At 41.1% G+C, this 16,317-nt stretch overlaps 1 protein-coding gene across 2 annotated transcripts in view; it reads right to left on the minus strand.

Moving 5' to 3' along the window:
• The window catches only part of CCDC83 (coiled-coil domain containing 83), a 43,829-nt gene extending 28,792 nt beyond the window's left edge, over positions 1-15,037 (minus strand). For both annotated transcript variants that reach the window (XM_080641855.1, XM_080641854.1), the window contains exons 1-5: positions 14,898-15,037; positions 14,584-14,645; positions 8,224-8,344; positions 2,746-2,830; positions 1,275-1,434 (exon numbers count right to left, since the gene is read on the minus strand). In XM_080641855.1, the coding sequence (XP_080497981.1) occupies positions 1,275-1,434; positions 2,746-2,830; positions 8,224-8,318 (340 nt within the window). In that variant the 5' untranslated portion in view covers positions 8,319-8,344; positions 14,584-14,645; positions 14,898-15,037. The remainder of the gene's footprint in view (positions 1-1,274; positions 1,435-2,745; positions 2,831-8,223; positions 8,345-14,583; positions 14,646-14,897) is intronic.
• Positions 15,038-16,317: the final 1,280 nt, after the last annotated feature.

A 16,317-nucleotide genomic window follows, 5' to 3' on the forward strand; every position in this document is an offset into this window, starting at 1 on the left:
GCTCTCTCCCTCCCCTTTCTTCCTTGGAGGCACGCACGCCCAGTCCTCCTCTTCTGTGCTCAGGCATCCAGCTCGGCCCCAGACTTACATGACATACACGCCTGGCACTCAGACCAAACCCTAAGCAGGCACACCTCAAGTAACTGGGCCCATTCCCATGTGGAGGCCACTCAGTGAGCACATCGGAGGATCTGTTTTGGTCTCACTCCCATCTCACGGGACTTACAAAAGGATTCCTTCCAAACATAAGCAACACTTTCCTGGAGAGGAGCCCTGCACCATACACACCTACTGCCTCATGACATCACTGTTGCCCAAAAGGACTTGGGTAGGAGGAGGTTGATGGGAACAGTCTTGGAGACCCCGAAGAATGAAGTTTGCTGGTTAATGTTTGCTTTTGGTAACTATTTCGTTCAAACCAACAAATTATCTTTGAATGCATGCCTGCTTTGTGCCAAGTGCTTGGGTGAGGAGGCTCTCTGAAATACACGGGGAAATGCAGGAAATTCTAGTCCCAGCTTCTAGTACTGCTTCCAGATAGCACTCGAGTCTCTTTCCCATGCTTTTCAGCGTCCTAGCAGAGGTGGTGTTGATAGGGTCCTGGCTAAAGTAGTTTTAGAAATCCTAGCAGCAAGCTTGGGGTAAAGGAATAGGAATTTAAAAAAAAATACAAGTGTCAAAACTGTGTGTGTAACTTATCCCTAGGATCATGCTATTTCCTAAGCCCATGGCAAGAGTATGCCCTGGGTCCTTCAGAGTCTGTACCTGTCCTCTACACTGCCACTTTTCCAACTCGAATCCCTCTCTTCCCATCTAAATGGGGGTGAGGTGGGGCTTAGCTCAGTAGAGATATTGGTTGTGGGAAGCTTCATGGTTATATTTACTTTATCATTCCCGTCTCTGAACTGAGGCAGAAGCCAATGAGGCCACCAAGCAAGAGAATTCCCAACAGAAAGGACAGACCCCCACTGTGAGGAGTTCAGAGTGGCGTCTGCCAGGATATTGTCCAGTGTTTAAGAGTCAGATGGTTTTCATGTGTCTTTGGTTTTCATCACTGCCCTTCCTCCTCCTCCTCACTTGCTTCCAGTATCTCTGCCCACTCTGTGACTTCCCTCTCCTGTTCCTTTACCTCCATGTGTTTGGAGTTGTGGTGATAATGATATCCTCTGAAATATGGTCACAGCATTTGTAATATGTTAGGAAACAGAAGTGTTAATACATCCAAGAAATAACTAGATTCAGCTTTATGATACATTTCTGTGTTCATACATCACCTTTTAAATTTTGTTCCTGGTCTCTTTCAAACTTCCACTTTTCTTTCATTGCTGTTTCAACATCCTCTCTTGTTACTTTTAATCCTTCTGACTTCTCTTCACTCAGTTCCTTTAGTAGGTTCCGTATGTGCCAAATCTGTTCATCCTTTAAGCGTCCGTTCTGTCATGAAAAACAACAATTAAGTACATCTGCTGAAGTGTTTACACTGATTTGCCTCAAAATAGAGGCTTGCAAAGTGAGAAAGAAATATTTAGTTAAATAAGTTATACAATAATATCTTTAAAAGTTTATGGAATATGGGAGACTTAAAATTAACCCCAGTAACCATTGGTTAGAAAATTACATTTAGCCCAGCTGGTATAGCTCAGTGGTTGAGCATTGACCTATGAACCAGGAGGTCACGGTTCAATTCAGTTGCAGCTCGATCCCTGGAGGGGGGCGTGCAGGAGGCAGCTGATCAATAATTCTCTCTCATCACTGATGTTTCTCTCTCTCCCTCTCCCTTCCTCTCTAAAATCAATACAAATATATTTTTAAAAGTCAGTAGATAGTCTTTTTAGACAAAAGCCACCCTCTTCAAATAACATTTCAGTGTGGAAGTTTCAGGGTCCATATAAAGTTAATGTTTTAATAGGGGACACCCTCAGTATTTCGCCATTCATGAGATGTTTTACGGGATAAGTTTAATGATCATTTACTGCTTTCAAACTTTATTTCTGTTCGTCTTTAGTTCTTATAATTGCATACAGAACCTCTTAGATATTCATTTTAATCTGATTTTAAAAAAACAACACATAATCTTAAACATTAAATTAGTCATTTTAGCAACTAAGATTGTACTTTTCAAATAATATTTACATATTCACATTCTTAAAAATCTAAAAGAAAACAGAGACAGAAATTAAAAATAAAGAAACAATGTTTAGGTTAAATAAGAAACTAGAAGATTAATGTGGTTTCAGAACTTTAAAAATTTTAACCTAAGACTCGGCATCCTCATGATCTAAATAACACAATTCAGCTTGGCTGGTGTGGTTCAGTGGTTGAGCATTGACCCATGAACCATGAGGTCACCGTTTTGATTCCTGGTCAGGGCACATGACTGGGTTGTCGGTTCAATCCCCAGTAAGAGGTGTGCAGGAGGCAGCCAATAGATGATGTTTCTCTCTCATCGATATTTCTATCTCTCTATCCCTCTCCCTTCCTCTCTCTCTAAAAATCAATAAAAACATATTTAAATAACAAAATTCAAATGGACTTCCTTTGAGATTGCAATTAATATAATAGGAACAGCATTACCCTCTTGCCTCACAGGTACAAAAAAAAACCACACTTAAATAGATTGTAAGTTAACCAATTATAAGCACTAAGTAAGATAATTTCCTAGGGTACATTTCATAATTCAAAAAATTTTAAAGCATTTGTGTAAATGTTTAATGACTATAAATAGGCTTTAAATCTTATACTCACTCTATCATGAGACTTTTGGTTCTTTTCTCTAAGACTCTTTATCTGAACCATCAATCGTTCTACTATATTCTCCTTTATTTGCAAGCTGATAATAAACCAAGATAACATTTGTTACAATTACTTATCTTAAAAAATTAGTGAGACAAAATTGAAAAGTTAAAATATTTGAGTTGAAATAAAGTATTAAATAGATTATAAAAACCCATGTAGGGATAAGAACCTTTCTTAAGTGATTATGGGTTTCTGGGTATATTTTACTCAGTAAAAGATAGAGATAACTTCAGTTTTTTAAATCTATCACCATTTGTATTTCATAGTAGTAATTTTGACGCTTTCTAACTACCTATAAATAATTCAGCTTTCAGAGACCCTAGAAGGGGCACACTGAAAACATGATTTCTAGAATTCTAAAAACCGTTCAGACAAAAATGACAAAACAAAGACTTTATAAGGCATGCCCATCTTCTAGAAATGGAAAGGTAAATTAGGCATACCTACTGGTTCAAGTTCATTAGTATGTCATCTCTTCTATAAATAATAAAAGCTTCTTTCCTAACACATGCAATTTTTTTTAACATCCACAAGAATTTGTTGAGCATCTGCTAAGTATGAAAGAGAGAAAAGTGTAGAAAGACTTCGGCCATTTGATGGCTATTTGATATCTCTATTACTTAGTAAAACTTATAACTTTAAAGATGAGACCAAAATAAGGCCACAGAAATAGCTCTATATAACTTCCTTACCTCAATTTAAAAAACACACAGAATATAGCAGTTCTGTGGTGTAGTGAACAGAGAGGGGAATGGTTAATGGATGAGGAACTCTGGTTTTCAATCTTGTCCCTACCACTTCTTACCTATCTGACCGCAGGCAAGTCAGTTCTCTGAGACTCAATTTCCAAGCTGTTAATGGAGGCCAATACCCAGCTCTACATATTTTTATAAGGATAAAAATAAGAAATCATATGTGACTGTTTCTGACACAAAGTACTTAGTAAATTTCAGTTGAATTTGAATCTAACTTCAACCCTTCCTCCAAATGATCATTTATATTTGTGACATTGTATACACAGTAGAGAGAAAAAGAAGGTTCCTTCTTTCCAAATGATGAGAAAATGGGACATAAAAACAAAACAAGCAAAGCAAATCCTTTAGTGGCATAAAAGCTCTGTTTAGATACTATGAACCTTGGATTTTAGGCTTGGCCTCCACTAACTGCCTCTTAACCTATTTAGGCCTTGGCTTGCTCTTCTATAAATAAGAGAATTGAAGGAGATGAACTCCATCATTCCCTGTCAGTTCCAAAATTATACAATTTAAGTTTATCAGTGTTGCCTTTCATGCAGTCATACATACTAGTATAATGGAGATTTAATGAGTAGCCTCCATGTGCCCAGCATTGTTTTGGGCTGTACAGAGATAGTGACGAACAATGAATGTCGTTATGATACTTGCCTTCAAAGACCTTATATTTTACTAGACAACAAAATAATAAATACACAAACATATTATTTACATATTGTGATAAATGCTATGGGGGAAATAACAGGATATGAGAACAACAGTAAATGAAAACACTACTATAGATACGGTTGTCTCCACATAATAGTTTGAAATAAAACTATTGGTAAGTATAAGCCATCTTTTACTTCTTACCTAAGCTTAGATGTACAATTTTGAAAGAGTGCCTTTTCTACCTCCCATTTTTAAGGAGAAAAATAAAAATGTTATCAATGAAAATGATCTGAAAGAGCCTATGCTAATTATTCACATTTCTGCAATTATAATATGGTAATTCTCTGCATGGGTGGAGCAGGGAAATGGGTGCCAAGTATGTGGTCTCCATTGGTTCGAGACTGAGAGCCTACCTTGATGGTGACTGAGCATGCAAAGACCAAACTGGAGATTACATTCAGCCCCAACCCCAGATATTGCATGAGACACACTTGTACTAAAAAAATTGTTGTTTACCTGAAATTCAAATTAAATTGAGCATCTGTGTTTTCATTTGCTGCATCTGGCCACCCTCCACTTAATCCTACCATTCCCCCCTCAGAGACGAGAGGAGCAAACACCCGAGGGCTTTGTCTTGTGTTCCTCCTGCAGCGAGCAGTTCAGGAAGATCCGAAGATTTTGGCGGCGTCATCGCCCCTTCCCAGATACTAGTACATGGTAGTCGCAGGTCTAACTTAGCCTAGACTCTCCTTGGAATTCACTTCCATGTTGCCAGGCCCCACAGAGAGATGGATTTGAACTTCAGGACTCCACACTGTGAGCCACTGTGGGAATTCAAGCTTCACCGTTCTCTGTACTTTTTCCTGTTCATATCTCCCTCATCTACTCAGTGCCCTAGTGACCCACATGTCACACTAACTGCTGAAAAAAGTGGGATAATAAATCAGTGAGGTAAGACATATTAAAGAGAATTAAAAGGCTATATAGCACTATTATTCTAAAGCACAATGGTGTGAAATAGTTAGTATACAGTATGTCACCTTTTCTCTTCCCTCCCTGTATTTTTAAAATGTTAGTAATGTGTCCTCTTTCTCCCTCTATGCAATTTCATTGAGAGTTCTGAGAAGGAAAATAAATTTGGATTCCAAAATATTCTATACTTTTATCTCTCTCTCTCTCTCTTTTTCGCCCCATAATAATATACACATCTATTTCTATATCTACTAGAGGCCCAGTGCATGGATTTGTGCACCGGTGGGGTCCCTCAGCCTGGCCTGTGTCCTCTTGCAATCGAGGGCCCCTTGGGGGATGTAGTAGTGCGTGAAGCAGCAGGCAGCTGGGGAGGAGCCTGAGCCCAGGCCAGGCGCTTGGCACCACCACTGCTTGGTAAATTCACTGAGTGGTGTTCCCACTGTGGGAGTGCACTGACCACCAGGGGGCAGCTTCTGTGTTGAGCATCTGCCCCCTGGTGGTCAGTGCACATCATACAACCGGTCAAATGGTCGAAAGGTTGCTTAGGGTTTTATATATATATATATATATATATATATATATATATATATATATATATATATATTCATATTCTTTGTAGAAAACTGGGGAATGGGGGGAGGCAAATACAAGGAGAAAATAAAAACCATCATTGCTCAGAGATGGTCACCTTATATGTTTATCATTAACAGTCTCAGCTCTTCACAAACAACCATGGAAGTTCATGACCTTATTTTCTTGAGATATATTAAAAAAAAAAAAGTTTAATTGTTCAGAAATCATTGGCTGCCTACTATGTGCTCTCAGCTTGTTGTTAGGAGCTGAGATTGTATATGAGAAGTGTTAAAGGTTGTTAGGAGCTGAGATTGTATATGAGAAGTGTTAAAGGTTGTTAGGAGCTGAGATTGTATATGAGAAGTGTTAGAGGTTGTTAGGAGCTGAGATTGTATATGAGGAGTGTTAAAGGTTGTTAGGAGCTGAGATTGTATATGAGAAGTGTTAAAGGTTGTTAGGAGCTGAGATTGTATATGAGAAGTGTTAAAGGTTGTTAGGAGCTGAGATTGTATATGAGAAGTGTTAAAGGTTGCTGGGGGACCCTGGAAGAATCCTTCCTCAGACAATGAGGGGACGTCCTGATGATCTGTCATGTGCCAACACTTCTGTCACCTAGGAACACATGGAATGATACAGTGTCCCTAGCAGTGAGGCCTTGGCTGTTCCAGGCCATGAGATTATTTATTCAGTTTTTACAAAGGAAAGAGAACAAATGCATGGGATGTTTAATTTCTATCTTGTACTACATTATGAGAATTTTTCAGTGTTGCCTCTTTGTAAACCTCTGTGAAACAGGAGAAAGACTGGCCTCTGGTTGACCCAGAAGAGAGAGAAACAGCTGTGATTGGATGTTGTCACTGTAAACAGGGAGGGAGGTGTAAGGGGAGGGAAGCACATTAGAGACCAGGTTGTAGTCACAGATGCTGACTTTCTGTCCATCTCTCCTAAGGCGAGATGAGGAACCTTTGCGGTTAGGTTGAGAAGTGAGTGCTGATAGTATCTGCTTATTAAAATTATGTCAAGCAGAAAATAAAAGGAAACCTTGTGAAAGATCCCTTTCCATGGGTCTTTCTCTCTTAGTTTCTCAAGAAGCAGATGAAGTTTCCCTGAATTAAAAATAATTCCCTCAAACAAAGACCTAGTCACCAGTATCATAGGTTCCCCACTTCCCACCTTGTCCCCTCCAACAAATGGCTTGACATTCCCAAATCCCAAAGGTCCCACAGGGCTCTGCTCACCTGACCCTTGCCAAGGGCATCCGAGTCTGCGCTTGCCCTCTTGCCCTCACCCTGCCTTCTCTCGTTTCTTGGACTGGAACAAGCATTCCTCACCCGTGTCTTTCCCATAAGCCTTCTCTCTACCACTCTGTCTCCATAATACCCGTTCCTCTCCCAGAGATCAGCTTAAACATTGCTTCTTAAAATAAGCTTTTCCTGACCCCTCTGTGGCACCCTACGCTTTTCTTTCATTGCACCTTAATTATGTATATATATATTTTTAAAAAGCTTGAATTAGTTATTTAATGTCTGTTTCTCATGCTTCATCAGACAGGGACCTGTTCACTGTTGTCACCCAGTACTCAGCATTTGCCTCCTTCTTAGCAAACATTCAAGTATTAGTTCAATGAATGCATGAATGAAGTACATGCTTATTCGGCAAGAAACTGACCTATAATCATTCACTCCCTAAGAATTACACATTAAAACACCCACCCGATGCCAAAGCTGGGGTTCAAAAGCTGTCAAGGGGCTCAGTTTCCATCGGTTGGGTAAAACATGAACATAGAGTAGGTGTGACCTCTAGCTTTGTCTCCAGCTCCTGGGAGGGAAACATTAAAAAATATTATTCTTACTAAAAATACTGCCAAATCATTTGTATTTGATCTGTAGCTATTTGGAGAGAATGCAAATTGGAATGTCTGGAAATGAAAAGTTACAGAAGAAAATTTCCCTTGTTTACTCTTCTATAAATGCATGCTAACTATTCCATGTTGCATGTTGTGTGTATATGGGAAAGTGACCAATAATACAGAGGAGGGAGAAAGGGAGCTAAAACCACATTGATGAGGGCTGTTCCATAGCTACTGCTTGGGCTATGTGATAGTCCCGTGGTCGGCAAACTGCGGCTCGCGAGCCACATGCGGCTCTTTGGCCCCTTGAGTGTGGCTCTTCCACAAAATACCACGGCCTGGGCGAGTCTATTTTGAAGAAGTGGCGTTAGAAGAAGTTTAAGTTTAAAAAATTCGGCTCTCAAAAGAAATATCAATCATTGTACTGTTGATATTTGGCTCTGTTGACTAATGAGTTTGCCCATCACTGTGATAGTCCATGTTTCCCAAACTGTTAACAATAGGCACTTAGCACAAGAGTGCAATTCGCCTCCAATCCCTGGCAGCCCAGCTCCCTGGACAGCTTTTACATGAGTCTTAACGATGGCCATTTACACACGGAAACCACTGGATTTAACACGCCATGCTTACTGATAGTCTAGAAGTGCTTCACTGGTAGACAATTTCACTTCTTTCGGCAGCCCATCTTGGGTATCCTTCTTACTTGCTTTCGCTGGGGTTTCCATTGTACTGCTTAGCTAGTAAGAAATACCTGTTTCGAAAAGAGATGTAAGAGAAGTAAATAAACTCTTGTCTTTGCCCCTCTACTGGCGTTTACTCAAGATAAGGCACCCAGACTGCTTTCCCAGCTCACATTCACCACAAGTCCGGGACGCCCTTCATCAATTGGATTCTTGAATTCTATGTGTAGCCCAGGTACAGGACTAGCCCACCCCAAACTGTGAGACTCACTCCCTTATGTTATCTGTCTGTTGCCATGATCAAGCTTCTTTAAGAGCAATGACTGAACTTCTTAAATAATTTTATTTCTCTACAGTTTTTGGCAGAGTGCACTACATATAAGCAGCAGCTCAATCAATGTTACTTTTGAAAAAATTAAGACAAAGCAAAAGAACAACTTTCTATGAGCACCAAGAAATCTGGATCCAAAGGAATTAGATTTGGCCAGGGCTGTCATAAAAAGTGAATAGAAACACACATTAAAGTATTTTTTTAAATGGTTAAGAGGTTTATAAATACAAGATGATAATAATAATGCATTCGTATTAACAGTAACTGTTCATCAGCTATTAAGTGCTTTTGCATCTAATAATAAAAATTTATCAAAAATAATATTTTTTAAAAGGGGAAATTAGGTCCACTGTTCAGATAATGTGATAGTAAACAGGAATACTCCAGAGATTTGACATGGGTACTAAAGTACTTCTTTTCAGATAGTCTTTAACAGATTTTTTTTATCTTTCAATTTTCCATTAATCTCTAAAAAACAACTGCCTATCCTTCAGTCAGTGTATTAGTAGTTGGGTATGGTAGAAAGAACATAACCTTTGTAATTTGTTAGAATGACTGGGAACTCCATGAGACTGGGGGTGATGTCATTCTTGTGCATCCCTGTATTTCACCCCCAGCGTGACAGATGCACAACAAATCCTTGTCAAGTGAAGAAATAAATAAGATGGATGAATGACACAGGCAGACATGTTTTAATACTAGACCCACCACTTACTACTATGTAACCTTGAGTAGGTCACTTAATCTGTTTGAGCTTCAAATTTATTATCTATAAAGTGAGAACAAAAATCTTCTTCTGAAAGCTGTTGTAAGGATTAAGTAGGCTACTATTTATAAGGCACCTAGCAGTGTCTGACGTATAGAAAGAATTCAATATTATGCCCCCTTAACTTACAGCCCCCGACCGTGCTTCTTCAAAGGTACAGCAGGTGACTGCCTGCTGTCAAGGATGATGATGTGTGGGAAGGCTCACCTTTGTGGTTTGCTATTGTCAACAGCCATCATGGATTTGGATCACTGAATTGGCAATCTACACGGATTATTCATACCCACAGTGGAAAAACTCTCTGAAATGAGAACACACCTTTTCCCTGGAGACATGCTGCTCGCACACCCAGGCCTCCAGCGAGGCCTGGTCTTTGTGTCTGAGACTTTTCTAGCCAGGTGTGTGGGTCTCCACATTCTAACCGATTTGGGTATACGTGACTCAAATGTACTGCAATACTTTCCAACTGAAAGTCACACAGGTGACACAACAGAAAGATTGAATATGTTGAGATAGGGCAGTAGATTAACTCAGATATGAAAGTATGAGAATAATTCCATGAGCTACAAACTAAAACATGTCATTATACCATCACAGTTCACAGAAATTTGCCAATTAAGAAAAAAAAAATCACTTTCTTTTGTTTCAGATGCAGAATTGAATTTTCCATATTATTTTCTATTTTAGAATTAGAATTTTTAACTTGACAGTTGCACAAAAAGATAGCATGCTGATAAGTGTTTCATTTCACAGTAGCTTACAATTTCACAGTGATTTTTACTATAAAATATTTCATTTACAAGTTAAAACAAATGTCAACATTAACCTCTAATTTTCTTTCCGAGTCATATGGAAGAGATCAAAGTGTTATGGTTCCCACCTGCAGCACCCATCTGGTGCTGAAGGAAAAAATGACCTCATTTTGCAAAATTACCTCAGTTACCTGGCTCTAATGTTTTCAACTCTCTGACTAATGTGTAATTAGTTACCTAACTGCAGCCCGTGGCAAAGGATTTTAATAAAATATGAATGAAAATGTGGATTCATTAAGCCCAAATAATTTATGCATAAACTATATTAAGATTGTTTCACCCCCTTTCCAGAAAATTAGTAAGCCAATTGGATTGCCTGCTCTATAGTTGCACTAGAGGCTCAGTGCTCGACATTCATGCACTGGGGTGGGGGGGTCCCTCAGCCTAGTCTGTGCCTTCTCACAGTTGGACATCCCACGAGGAGTCCTTAGTGCTGAGGCGGGAGAGGCTCCCGCCACAACGCTGCGCTCACCAGCCGTGAGCCCAACTTCTGGCTGAGTGGTGCTCCCTCTGTGGGAGCGCACTGACCACCAGGGGACAACTCCTGCATTGAGCATCTGCCCTCTGGTGGTCAGTGCACGTCATAGCAACCAGTCATTCTAGCGTTCGGTCGATTTGCATATTAGCTTTTTATTATATAGGATTGCAATGAGTTAATGACATCACCTCAACATGCACTTTTGAATTTGATGATGTTCTACAAACAATGAGGATTTTCGAAAATATTTAAAAGGATTTACAGTTCCTGACTACCCAGATGATTTCTATCTCAGTAAAGGGTGAGAATTCTAGAAAAACACTCACAAAGTAATGTAATCATCTTCCAGGAAGGTTTCACTTAGAATAGGTGTCCTCAAACTATGGCCCGCAAGCCACATGCGGCCCGCCGAGGACATTTATCCGGCCCGCCGGGTGCCGCTGCCTGTCCTGTTTAGCAGCTGACTCATCCCGGACCTGCAGTGCGCATAGGAATTTGTTCACAGTTTTTTTTTTTAAAACTATAGTCCGGCCCTCCAACGGTCTGAGGGACAGTGAACTAGCCCGTTTAAAAAGTTTGAGGACCCCTGAATTAGAATATTTCCTGACAAATGGACACCTGATCTGTTTGTTGGTAACTGCAAACATTTATTCAGTGCCTGCTCTGTTCATGACACTTTACCTGGCCTTTGGTTATAAAATATAGAAGAGGCAAGATCTCTGCTAAGACTGACAGGAAAAAAGAAGCATACACCAGCAGAACTTTTAAAAAGTAATGAACAGCTTTAAAAGACTTTAGCAAAATTGTGCAGGTAATGAATGATACGGAGACCTTCACTCACAGTGTGACCTTTGAGGCCATCTGGGCTTTCTCTGTTTGGGCATTCCATAACATGCTGTGGAGTAAGGGCAGGTGAGGAGGCTGGGTTTGACAGACTCAGATCTCCAGCCTGTTTAGAGTCTACTCCATAATCACTTTCTGTCAGAAAATGTTTCATAAAATATTCCTCAAATGCTTCTCAGTGAATAGCAAAAAGTCTGTTTAGTGAAAATGGACATATAGTAGCCATCTTCGTCAATGTACTGTAATTCTGTAATGCTTTATAGACTGCAAAATAACCTCCCAAATGAGTATGTCCTTTCCTGTGCAGTCTCAGGATCCTGGCTCAATATCTAGAAAGCTCCTGAAGACTTTTTTCACCACTTTGTGGAGCCATGAATAGCCAGAAGCCTCCTGATGACTCGAGCCATAATTTTGTGGAGGCTGGGAGGGATGGAAGTTCTGCCCTAATACTTTGCTGGACATTTGGAATGGATCTTGATGTTTGTTAGCTAATCTATATATATAAAAGGCTAATATGCAAAGTGTCCCCACCGGGAGAACCGGAGTTTGATTGCTCACTATGACGTGCGCTGACCACCAGGGGGTGGTGCTGAACATGGCGGGCAATCAGCTGCCTGGGGGGCACTGAGGGAGCAAGAGAAGGAGGAAGCTGGGAGGTGGGAAGGCATGTGGGAGGGTGTACTTGATCTGCCCTGATCGCCAGTCAGGCCTAGGGGCCTACCCATGTACAAATTTCATGCACGGGCCTCTAGTGTTTTAGAAATGTAGATTAAAATGAAAGATATTTTCTTAGTAGCAATGACAAAAGTTCTAAATAAGATCCCATTCGTGGTTGAGAGCATGATTTAGTTAAAAGATCTCTATATGGGTGTTAGAAGTCTTGAAGTCTAATCCTGGCTTTGCCATTAACTAGCTCCGTGGTCGGCAAACTGCGGCTCGCAAGCCACATGTGGCTCTTTGGCCCCTTGAGTGTGGCTCTTCCACAAAATACCACGGCCTGGGCGAGTCTATTTTGGAGAAGTGGCATTAGAAGAAGTTTAAGTTTAAAAAATTTGGCTCTCAGCCGAAACCGGTTTGGCTCAGTGGATAGAGCGTCAGCCTGAGGACTGAAGGGTCCCAGGTTCGATTCCGGTCAAGGGCATGTACCTTGGTTGCGGGCACATCCCCAGTAGGAGGTGTGCAAGAGGCAGCTGATCGATGTTTCTCTCTCATCGATGTTTCTAACTCTCTATCCCTCTTCCTTCCTCTCTGTAAAAAATCAATAAAATATATTTAAATATATATATATATATATATTTAAAAAAAATAAAAATAAAAAAAAAAAATAAAAAATTTGGCTCTCAAAAGAAATTTCAATTGTACTGTTGATATTTGGCTCTGTTGACTAATGAGTTTGCCGACCACTGAACTAGCTATAACTTGTGTTAAGTCTTACTACTACTACTGATGTGGAACTTCCAAAGGTCTTTGTTAAAGAGCAATCTAAAAATGTATCTCATGATATGTGTTAATTGTGCTATACATTTGAAAATATTCATGGCATTCATCTTCAACAAAACATAATTCCTTCAATACCGAATAGCAACTAACTACTTCAACAAACCCTTATCTTTGGGAGTTCAAGAATAGATATTGGCACATAGGCTGGCATCTCCCCCAGGCACAAACTAGATATTCAATAAAAGTCTGAATTGTAAATAATGTATGCTCATTTTCTTTATCCAATAGCCCTATTTATGTGCTCCTAATATTGTATATACTCTAAATTTGGAAAGCAAAATCACTTTTAAACTCACATTCTCACTTACACTAGAACACATTTTTAATACAACTTTTAAATATTTAGAATTATCTCCAGCATATGTTAAAAAGAAACCTCCTGAATTCATTTAAAGCCTTTTAGTAGTGATAACATTACCTAAAAGTTAGCTTAAAAAAATTTCAGACCTTATTTGTAGAGATTATGTAAATGTAGACCAAAACAGTTTTAAAATGTAAAATACAGCCAGCTTGAAGAGATGTTATGTTAAATAACTATATATTCAAACCAAGGTATTTAAAAACAACTGGCTGAATAACAGTTTCAACTTTCACTCCCATGATTGTGATGTGTGTTACTTTAGCATGTATGTTCTTGACCAATACACATCCTTTGGTCAGTGGCACATTTTTGAACAGCAGTTCCCAAATTATATTGGATTCTTAGCTTAAAAATTGGTCTATCTTTTGATCCCGAGTTGCTAATAACAAATAGTTTTAAATGCAGTATATTACACTAACTTTCCTAGCAACCAGAACTATATCATCACCCAACTCCTGTTCTCCTTCAGTTTTAGAAATGTCAAAAAAAGAAAAGAAACATAACCACAAAGTGATTGTTGTGAGGACAGTGGAAATACAAGCAGTACTTTTATAGCTGGATGGAGGAGGAAAACAAGGTTTCTATTTTCAAACAGCAGTGGTGAAGGTAAAAAGGATCTGCTCAGGTTGGGTATTGGGTGGCAGACAGGAAATCCATGAGCAATTAGCACACACACTAATAAACATCCAGTCATTATTTTTCTTCCCTGCCTTCACAGAAATCTTTTTTTCTCCCTTCAATGGGACATCACCCATCTCCCATCTCCCAACCATTTCAACTCTCTTGGCCCAGCAGAGAATTATGGGGAAACAAATCTAACAAGTAAAGGATAATTTGAAAAAAGCACACAAAATCTATGGATTGAGAGGGTGAGGGTGAAAGGCCATCAACAACACACCTACAGTGTGTCTGTGTGTGCTGAGTAGGATGCAAGGATGTGCGAGGTCCTCCCTCGGAAGGCCTTCACCAGGCTGGGGATTCGGCGAGAAGAGCAGTAAGAAAAGCAAGACTGGGGCTCGTCCTAGCTCCGCCTCCAGGGAACAGGCCTCTAAGCCTCTCTGGCCCTTCGCTTCTCTTCCTTCTTTCCAGCCTCCACCCGGAGTGACTAATGAAGCTCAAATGCTTTGGGAAAACTGTCAAGCGCTCAAGCCCCATGGGAATGGAAGGCGTTATTAGTTTACTGAGCATCTGCTGTGCTCGAGACTGTGAGGTTACACACCTGAAGGACATCCAGATCCTGCTCTGGGCGCAGAAGATCTAGAATGGCAAGTAAGCAACGCACTGCAAGGCAGAAAAAGAGACGCGTTAATTTCCTGGTCAGATCCAAACATCTCCCTCGCACGCTGTTTCCTTGGCGAAGCGGCGGGGTGTGTTTCTAAGAACTCCTCCAGGGGCTCCCCAAGCCCAGGAACCGCTCCCGACGGAGGACGTCAGGCCCAATTTAGGGAAAGCAAGCTCCAGGGCCGGTGGGGGTGGGGCGGATGTCTTAATGGCCAGAATGGAAGGAGATGGGGACCCAGCGAGTCTCCCCACCTGCCCTCACGGCTTCCAGGTGCGGAATCACAGCTGTGGGCGGGGAAGTAGCACTCGGATGGGGCCCCGAACTGGCCCGCCGTTGCAGCCACCACCGCCTCCGCGCCCTCCGTTTCCAAGGCGACGGGCGCGGTGAGGCCTCTTCACCCAACTACCGAGCGCAGCCGCGAGCCGCGGGCCGGCCGCGCCCCCTGGTGGCCGCACGGGGAAGAGTCCGGGCCGAGGGCCGCCCCGCCCCGCCCCCCTCGCCTCCCTCCCCACGGGAGTCTCACCCGCCGATTCCACAAAACGCTCCCGCCCCTCCTTGCCTCCCCCTAGTGGCCGCCCGAAGAGTGGTGAGTCGTGTAGAGACGGGGCGCCCAGCCCCTGTGCTGTGACCGTGAGCCGGGCACTTTCGTCTATTTCTTTTCTTCCTTTGGTTTTCTAGCAGCTCGTAGGCGGGGAAGGGGTGCCTGCGCCCGCCTCGCCCGCGCTGCCCCTCCACCGCAAGCTTTCCTTCCGTCTGCTTTTGTTTTGTGTAAGAGTTCTTTTGGGTTCGGCTCCACATAGAATTGCCAACCCCTGGACTAAATGTTTGCACGGAAACTTCCAGCTCTAAATGTCCTTGACTGCCCACTTTCCTCTTTTCCTCCTGAACCTCAAGAAAACCAAAAGGTTCCGTCTTTTCCCTTTCCACTTGGTGCAGCTTGCTCTTAATTCGAGAGGGGGAAATTTCACACGCTTCAAACCTCTCAAGTCCCCCTTCCTTCTGAATTCTTTCTCCTACTGGGAGCACCTGCTTCCGCTAGCTACACCCCTGATAGGTCCCATCCTTTTGTCCTGGGGAGACAGAAGGGAGGGCTCCCCGGGGCCTCCACTCTCTTCAGAGTCACCTGTTTGGCATTCTTGAATTTGATTTAAAAAAATAGATTGTCAAATGTCTTATGATTGATGCTGTGCTATATTAGTCACATATTAAGAACTTCTTAAAGGAAGGGAACTGAAGCAGTTCGTACAATGTTAATTAGCATTACATTAAGGGAGTTTTTCTCCTCGGTGAAGTCATCCAAAAAATTAACCAGTTGGAGATAATTTATGTGTCCCACCTCATTGGAACCTCCCTTTATTCTACCAGTGTTACATATTTGTTAAGTGCCAATAATTTGCTGTGATGTAGGTATCTGGGAAAGTGTTTTTTTTTTTTTTTTTTTTTTTTTTTTTTTAGTCATCTTCTGGAGAATAACAACAACAGGTGGGCTTATAGGGTAAAATTATTCAATAGATAATAGATGCAGGAGGAGAAAAAAAGCTATCACCCCCATTTTTTACAGCATGGGGATTTTGTTATGGTTGTAAAATGGAAAAAAACAGTTTTGTAATTCTTCAGCACTTTGAATTCATACCCAAATATTTCCTATAAATCTTGGGCCTGCTTCTTTTA

Source organism: Plecotus auritus (assembly GCF_963455305.1).
Source record: "Plecotus auritus genome assembly, chromosome: 9".
Taxonomy (NCBI): Eukaryota; Metazoa; Chordata; class Mammalia; order Chiroptera; family Vespertilionidae; genus Plecotus; species Plecotus auritus.